Source organism: Cydia amplana, chromosome 15 (genome assembly GCF_948474715.1).
Source record: "Cydia amplana chromosome 15, ilCydAmpl1.1, whole genome shotgun sequence".
Classification (NCBI taxonomy): Eukaryota; Metazoa; Arthropoda; class Insecta; order Lepidoptera; family Tortricidae; genus Cydia; species Cydia amplana.
In genome coordinates this window covers 6,818,565-6,827,017 of record NC_086083.1, presented here as the reverse complement: position 1 = coordinate 6,827,017, position 8,453 = coordinate 6,818,565, and the positions used below count along the sequence as shown (strand labels likewise).

At 39.3% G+C, this 8,453-nt stretch overlaps 1 protein-coding gene across 1 annotated transcript; it reads right to left on the bottom strand.

Moving 5' to 3' along the window:
• Positions 1–1,512: 1,512 nt before the first annotated feature.
• LOC134654851 (uncharacterized) lies at positions 1,513–3,524 on the bottom strand. The gene has a single exon (XM_063510318.1). The coding sequence runs from the start codon at positions 3,065–3,067 to the stop codon at positions 1,883–1,885; it is 1,185 nt and encodes a 394-aa protein (XP_063366388.1). The 5' UTR covers positions 3,068–3,524; the 3' UTR covers positions 1,513–1,882.
• Positions 3,525–8,453: the final 4,929 nt, after the last annotated feature.

Here is an 8,453-nt window from a genome sequence, read left to right as displayed (position 1 = left end):
CGTCTTTTTACTCGCAGGTGCGGCGCAGTGTCATGAAAAAACGGATGATTGGCTTGTACACTTGTCCGTCTTTTTACTAAAAGAGAGGCCCGCCCCCGCTCGGCCAAGTCATGAATTATACTAATTCCAGACGCAGTGCACAAGCATAAACACGTTTTTCATAGCTGTCATCTCGGACCGGAAAAAAACTGTCCGGAATGGGGAAAAGTAAAATGTCGGACGGTAAAATTACGTCTAGTGCACAAGCTACTATATACATTTAATGGCGTGCCATATCGGACCGTAAAAATTCGGACTGCCAGACAGTAAAATTCATTGTAGTGCACAATCGCCCATACACGGCGCCCGGCGCAAATATATAAGGATCCGGGGGGATCCATCGTTGGCCTTCCATCCCTCGGGGGATGCGGAGCGGCGGGAGTGCCGGCGGCATGTGCGGGTGGTAGCGGCAGCCCCGTGAAATATAAGATACTTCAGAGGAGGTTGCGGAGCGTAGGACGGGCAGAATCGGGGTATTGAGTAGTGTAAATGATAACTACTAGAGTAGATTAAGTTGTGAACACCTTTATTTGTAAAGCGTCCTATTTTATACAAGTAGATTGTCGCTGATACAAGCAATATGCGTTTATGTCGCAGACGTCGCAGTAAACCAAACTGTTACTGCTAAACACGGAAAGTGGACATTTGCCACATTACACCTCCCCGAAAGTTCCTCTCACCGCCGGGGTGGCAGAAGAAAAAATTTAAACGCATGTTACTTGTTTACATTTTTTTCTGAAATCAATAGGAAAAGTAGTAAAAAAAACCTGTATATAAACATAGACACTAACCGTTGCGGTTGTTCATTTGTAAAAGTTTGTATATAAGAAAATCTTAAACCTCTCGTTTCTTGTTTCCTATGTTCTTAATTCTTAGTGTCGAAGTCCTTGTAATATAAAATTGTTTAAACATTAATTATAATTAAAAATCTGTACACGGTGGTACGTTTTCTGAAAGTATTAAAAAAAAAAATTATTTCATCTTTGACCGTTCGTTAACGGTTCTACTTCAATATGAAATATCATCTTCCTGTAATATAATCTTTATCTTTATAATATTTATTTATCAATTGTAAAATCATTTATTATTACTGTAAATACTCGTAGTAACGATACCTCTTATAATTCCCATAAAGAAAAAAAAAACTAATGCCGTGTTAAATGTTAAGCCTTTCACGGACACCTATAAGGTCGACTATGATCAAGGACATAACTGGGTTGCGCCTCTGTGCGCACCCTTCATCTATCAATGCTATCCATAGCAATTCTTCAATAAACACCTAGGGCATGGTCACCCTTTATCAACTCTATAAAATGCAGGGTTGCCAACTCCAATTTTTTTTTACCCCTAGACCTCAACATAAAAACCCCCAAAACTGTACTCTCGTTTTGGAAAATCCACTAAATAGAAAATAAGATAAATTATGCGTTTAATTACTTATTTATTTATAAATTTTCGAGGATTTCATACATCAAGTCGTTTTCTACTGGTTCGACATTTTTATAATCATACATATGAACGTTAAATAATCTTAACATTTTATTTGTAGGCGTGAATTTTACGCACGATCCTAGTCTCTGTAATGTGAAGCGGACCATCATCACACTTTGCAGCATGTCAATTGATAACCTGCTCCGCAGTTTATTTTTTACTATATTATATATAGAAAATGCGCGTTCTAACACTTGCATTTGATATCGGAACTGTTGCAAACGCCAACCCGTATTTTGCAATATTCTCGAAACGTTTGCAGCCAGCAGCATCGCAATCGTCGTATACTTCTGAGTAAAAATCTGCCGATGATGAAGTGTTTGACCACATTTTATTACTCAATTGGTGCCACTCAAGATTCGATATCATTTTTGTTTCCGTAAATATCAGTTCGCTGAATGTGATTTAAAACTGGTTTTATGTCAGGTTTTACTTGAGACGTAGCCACTTTTGGGTGTAAATTAGCAATTACTTTCAGCATTGACAAATTATCCGGCAACCGTTTTTGTATTTGTTCTGCAAGGCAACATAAAAAGTTCTTGCATCTTTCTCTTACATCTAACAAGTCGTTTGCTTCAAGTTCTTGTGATATAATTTGAAAATCATATCCAAGATACACTGATGAAGTGTGCATTAGATGCTCCTGAAAACTGAAATCCATCAGTTCAGAGTCCACTAACTTTTCCAACTGTGAAGGTACTACAATTCGTTTTAGTAAGTTTTTATACATCAAAAACAGATCTTCAAACAGTTTAGTCGGCTCCACATTGTCACTTTGAAAAAGCAGATTTAATTGAGTCACTGTTTTTAATTCATTTTTCAAGAAAATCAAAAAAGCTTTGAACGGTCTCATGATATCGTAAAGCTGTTCTGCCATATAACATTTGTCCTCTGACTTGGCAATGGAAAAAAGCAACTTAAGTTCTTCCCACTGCTCTAGTATTGTCTGAATAGCTTGATAGCGGGCGAGCCAGCGAGTTCCACTGAGAGCTTGTATTTTTTTGGGATCCTTATTGCCATTCATTATTTCGTATAAGGCTCTATAATACTCCAAACGTTTTGGGCTGTATGAAAACCAGTTGTGAGCTTCCCGCACAAGAAATTCTAATTGGCGCGGCAATAGTTCAGTTGCTTTTTCAGCACACAGATGCAATGAGTGGCTAACACATTTTACAATTACTAAATCAGGCAGTTCTCTTTTTAATATTGCTGTCACCGAATTATGTCTACCAACCATGACATTTGCTCCATCAACACCAATCCCAATCATATTCTCAACTTTTAAGCCATCCTTTTTTAGGGCGTCTGTTATTAAATCGCACACAGTCTTTGCATCACATTCAATTAATTTTAGCAGCCTATAAAAAGTGGTGACAGTTTGCCTTGTCTTGAATGAGAAAAAACGCACAATAATGCACAACACCTTTTGAGTAGACGGGTCAGTACTTTCGTCTATAATTATTGAATACGGGCAGTTACCTATTTCTTCAATGAGATCATCCAGCATTGATGGACCAAGTACATTTTTTATTAACATGGAACATTTTGTGCGATGTAGCTTCAGATTTTTCAGGGTTTCAGATATAGGATCCAATTGAGGAAGTATTTCTATAAGATGGTCAACAGCTCAATGCTCAGCAATATATGCAGCAATTTTCAACTCAGATATTTTGGTTTTTTCTGACACTGCTGGTTTATAGATTTGAGTTATTGTTTGACATGACTTGGCAGATTTTTCCAATTCCATTGCTTTTTTATGCTTACCACTTTCAGAATGATCAACCAAACCTTTATGGTGAGCTTTGAGGACTTGACGGCAGTATTTGCATACTGCTGAGAATTCATCTGTAACATCAGGTGCAAGCCAATCTGAAATAAATAAATAAAATATGAATATACTTAACTTCAATACCTATATTTAAATATTCTAAATATTGCCATGCAGTAGTAGGCACCTTAATAAATTATAGGAAACAGGAAAATTTAAATACTTGGTTCATAAAAATCCCAAATTAAAATCCTTTTAAAATCTATATTAACTGAAGAAAGAAGCACCAACCCAACCACCCAACTTTACCCACTTTTGGGGTAATTTGATTCTGCTGGCAACATTTAGTACAACAACGTCAACAACACGTAAAAATGTTCTATTCTTTAAAACAATCTCTCTCAACAATAACGTGATTAACGTGTTGCGTACCCGCCGTTTCGGCCGTTTGCCAACAAATCAAACAATCAACAGCCACGACGCCACAGACCCAAAATAGAGCGCAAATAGCTTATTCACACGACACTTTTGGTGGACACCCAACACCTAGATCAAACTTATAGCCATAACAGACTACCGCACTTATACCCTGCTTCTCCCTGATCAGCCGTACCGTACTTGCTTTTTATTACTAGGCCGGTACATACGGACTTTCTATTCGTCTTCCGTACGAAATGACATGTGCAAAGCAAACGAGATAGCTGTATGAATGTGTATAGCGACGATCCGTTCCGTTCACATAGGTCTCTCATAAAGCCCCCTCCATACTCGTGCGCGAATCGCGGTGCGAAGCCGCGAACGCGAGTGTGGAGTCGATTTTCGCAGACAGCGAAATCGACTCCACACTCGCATCGCATCACCGACCTAACACTGCCCGACTCGACAGGGGGGCTCGACCAAAATGATCGTCTGAACCGCCTTTAAAGCGACGAAAGATCATACAACCACGTTACAATTCACTGTGTAGCGTAAATCGGAACGTTCAGCCGTGTATTTCCTTCTCACTTTTAGAAAAATCCCTAAAAAAACCACTAAAAATACTTAGCCCCTAAAAAAAACCACTAGCTGCTTTATTTTCCCGTAGATTTAGTGGAAAAACCCCTAAGTTGGCACCCCTGATAAAATGGCATATCAGGCCAGGCTGTACGGCTCTGCCTGTACCTAGAGACACAAATACATTAAGACAATAAGTCTCCTACAACTTTCACGGAGGATACTGTATACATATCACACTATGATCAAGTACGAAGGACTAGTGCTCTAGCTATAAGGCACATTGTATAAATGTGCCCGAACTCCCTAAACTTCTTAACTTTGTACCGTTCTTTATGATTGAAACTTGGGAAAAAAAAATAAAAAAAATCAAATTATCAGTAAAAAATAATAAGTAGTAAATGAACCTTTCGCTGTATGTCAGATGATCAGTCTGTCATGTAGCTAAAGTATTAATCGTTACTCAGAAGCAATTAATAGTACATTATTGCAGAGGCCGGGAAAGGGCAATTCGTGGATGAGTTTCGATTTTGTCGGACGACGCGAAGCGGAGTCCGACAAAGAAGACGAATCCACGAATTGCTATTCCTGCCGAGGCATATCTTGCTTTTCTCCAAACATGCGAGGAAATAAGGTAAAATAATAATTATTTAAGCATCAAGCATGACTCAAATCGAACCTTCACATCAAAAATGTCAAAAACAATTTCCATTACAATTTCCTCTAAAATTAATTTTTAAAAGTTAAGGGCACAAAGTTATTCTGCCATTCAGTACCATTCAATATTCGTTCATTCAATATAATTGTGCAATATAGTTGGTCAAACCAATTTGTCAGTCAGTAAGAACCAGGAAAACTATACCCATCCTTTTCTTTTGGGTACTAGTACTAGTCAAAGATAGTATGATTCTCTCTGTCTATGTTTGAAATGAGAAAGTCCTTTGACAAACTATATAAACTTTATGTACACGGATGAGATCCTTAAAAAAATATAAAAATAATCTTTGATTTTATTAAGCAGTATTCGCACGATCATACACGAGCACAACGGTCTTGTAAGAACGAGACAAGTAAGGTCGTTTATCTTACTATCTCACTCTATCCTATAGCTTGAAATGATAGCTGATCGGGTCGTGTAGACGCGGCTCGCGGCTTTAATAATTGGCTGTTTGCGTTTTTTAATTTTAAAAAGTAAAAAACACTACAGTAATAAGCAGTGATCGGAATTGGTAGTGCCATTTCACGGGACTTCGGTGCGTTAGCTTAGTATGGATATACCTTTTCACCCCGGGTTTTCATATTACCTACTTCAATAAGGATGATGACACATGTTGAATTTTATAACAAAATCTAGTAAAATATATAGCAAATGAGTAATTTATCATAATAATGTGAATATTAAAATAAAATACGGAAATGTTACAAAAATACAGGACCTGAAAGTTTCAAAATTTAAGTTTTTTTACTACTTCCAAAAACGATAAAAGTAAGGGTACCATTCGATTCCTTACATTAAAAAAAATTAAAATTAAAATTATAGCAACTATTATATACATAAACGCAATATCTCACGGACAAAAACGCAATTTTCTTGTTTTGTCCATACTTCAAGATGGGATCTCAATGACCTTGACGTCACGTTCACTTATCCTTTTGTGAGGGGCGTTTCACGAGTGAAGTGCGACTGTCGGACTTTGACTATAATTTCGGACTTTAGTGTTGCTTTAATGCAATGGGTCCCATATCAGACATTTGATCCCAAAAACAAACCCGATCGATTGACCATAAATGAAAATTAGCCATGTAGCCTATTAAAGACATGCCAAGAAATATTTTCGTGAAAAAATAAGAGTCTTGGAATCCCGAGTCTTATCCATGTTAAGTACAATGTTTGAGGTCATTAACCCCAAATGGCACTACCTATTCCGATCATTGGTAATAAGTTATTACTGTAGTGTTTTTTTCATTCCCGTCCGCTAGAACAGGACAGCGATAGTTTGATTTTTTTAAATTAGAGTTTGACAATAACGTAGAACTTCCTGTACTATTTTTGCTACAATAAAGTAAACATTTCCGAGCATATTGGAGAAAATAATTTTATTGAATGGAGTTGTTAATTATTTAATCGATGGCGATGTATCAATATTAATTCTTACTCAGACCAACTAGTTAATGTGGTTAAAATTTTCTAAGTGTGAGTATCAAATTTCATTCACTTAATATTAAAACTTGCTATAAATCGGCGAGCAGCACGCGACCTACTCGCGTTTTGCTGACATGCTGACTCGCGCACCTATTACTCGGCGCGTGTTGGTTTGCGAAATAATTAATTTAGGACACGATTCGACACGTACAATAGTTATAATAAATTATGAATTCTAATTTTTTATTATTTGAAATTATTTATGTTCGAAACTGAATACAGTTTAGCGACGATCTTTTATATGAATTTTTAGCTTTTAGAAAATCATGAGCAAAATAAACATACAAATTACAAAAATACTTAACTAAAAAAATTATGAGGAGAAGAGAGAGTATGGTAGTACGACCTGGCTTATAATTCCGTGCCTTCTCTGTGTCTGTACCCGCGTCCTCGTCCTAGTCTGGAGAACGTTCTTGGTAGATGGAGTGGCGGGATGCTTGGGTTGGTTTCTCCGTGGGTCCGGGGCGTTACTCTTACTCTCGCTGTCGGTCTCGACATTGCCGGGTCCTGTGGTGTGCTGTTGGGTGGCTGGCTGGATTTGCTGGTTGGGGTTCTGACTCCTCCACGTTGGCTGGTCGTCGCTGGCGTGCGAAACGTGCTGCTCCTGGCTGTAGCGGTGCTCTCGGTGGTCGTTTCGCCGTCATTTGCAGGGCTTCTCCCGTTGCTGTCGGCGTGGTTGGCAGTATGTTTGGAGTTACTGCGGTTTTTCTCGTGGCGCTGCATTGGTGCTGCGCTGCTGCTGGTGCCGTGGTAGAAACATGGGCGCTGCAGCGGACACCGTTATAAGGGCGTTGGCCGCCTCTTGCACCGTCCTTACTCTCGTTTGTGACTGTAATGCGCAGGCTTCTCAGGACCTGAATCGGTCCGACTAGTTCCACCTGAGTTCCTCGAATCGTGATCTTGATGGACTCCCATCTTTCTTTGCCTGCTTCTGCTTGATTTGGTTAATGGCAGTGGTGGTGTGACTTGATCAGAAGATTCTTCTTTGGTTTCTACTGCAGGGTCGCCATGAAATATAAGATACTTCAGACGAGGTTGCGGAGCGTAGGACGGGCAGAATCGGGGTATTGAGTAGTGTAAATGATAACTACTAGAGTAGATTAAGTTGTGAACACCTTTATTTGTAAAGCGTCCTATTTTATACAAGTAGATTGTCGCTGATACAAGCAATATGCGTTTATGTCGCAGTAAACCAAACTGTTACTGCTAAACACGGAAAATGGACATTTGCCACATTACACCCGATACAGCGGCCGGCCACGTCCGGCGGCCTAACCACCGGCGCGACCACAGAACAAGTAGAATGGCGATGCGAGCAGGGTACGTGTCGCCGCCGGTTATGAGCAAACGCTCGCATGCTAGTACTCGTCCGCGCTGACCGAAAAACGTAAACATGCCTTTTGCGCCACAATAACGTTCAGATTAAGAAGCCAGACATCAAATCTGTCTAAAGGAGACGTATCCATTCACCAGGCACACAAGTTTTTACTACCGTTGCGCGAGAAATGTGGAAATGTGGAGAGGAACGAGCGGCGACACCGGTTCCGATACTAACTGCGCGCGATAGCCGTTCTAACCTCTTTAATATGTTCTGTGGGCGCAACCCTCGCGACCGGACGATCGTGATGGGTCGAGCTCGGGGTCGGGGACGACGTCGCCGCTGCTGGCGTCATGGCTGCAAAGCAAAGAAAAATAAAATTAAGCGAAATACTTCTTAAATACGGTGTCACATTACGTTACATAAACGTTAGTATTAAAAAAAACTCATTTCATACCTTAACTTTTAACAAGCATTTTACTTAAAACCTACTTAATTCATATTGAGCTGAGCTAGTGACATAATTTAAAAAAGCTATAGTTACTTACCTAGCTCCAGTAGCTCCCGCTCCCTGCAACTCTACTCTACTTTTGGAAAGTTATTAGCACGAAACGAGTTGAGTATTCCTAGAGATACATTTC

Bases quoted from the DNA above. Each gene is read 5' to 3' on its own strand.
- LOC134654851 (XM_063510318.1), bottom strand. From the start codon at position 3,067: ATGTTAATAAAAAATGTACTTGGTCCATCAATGCTGGATGATCTCATT.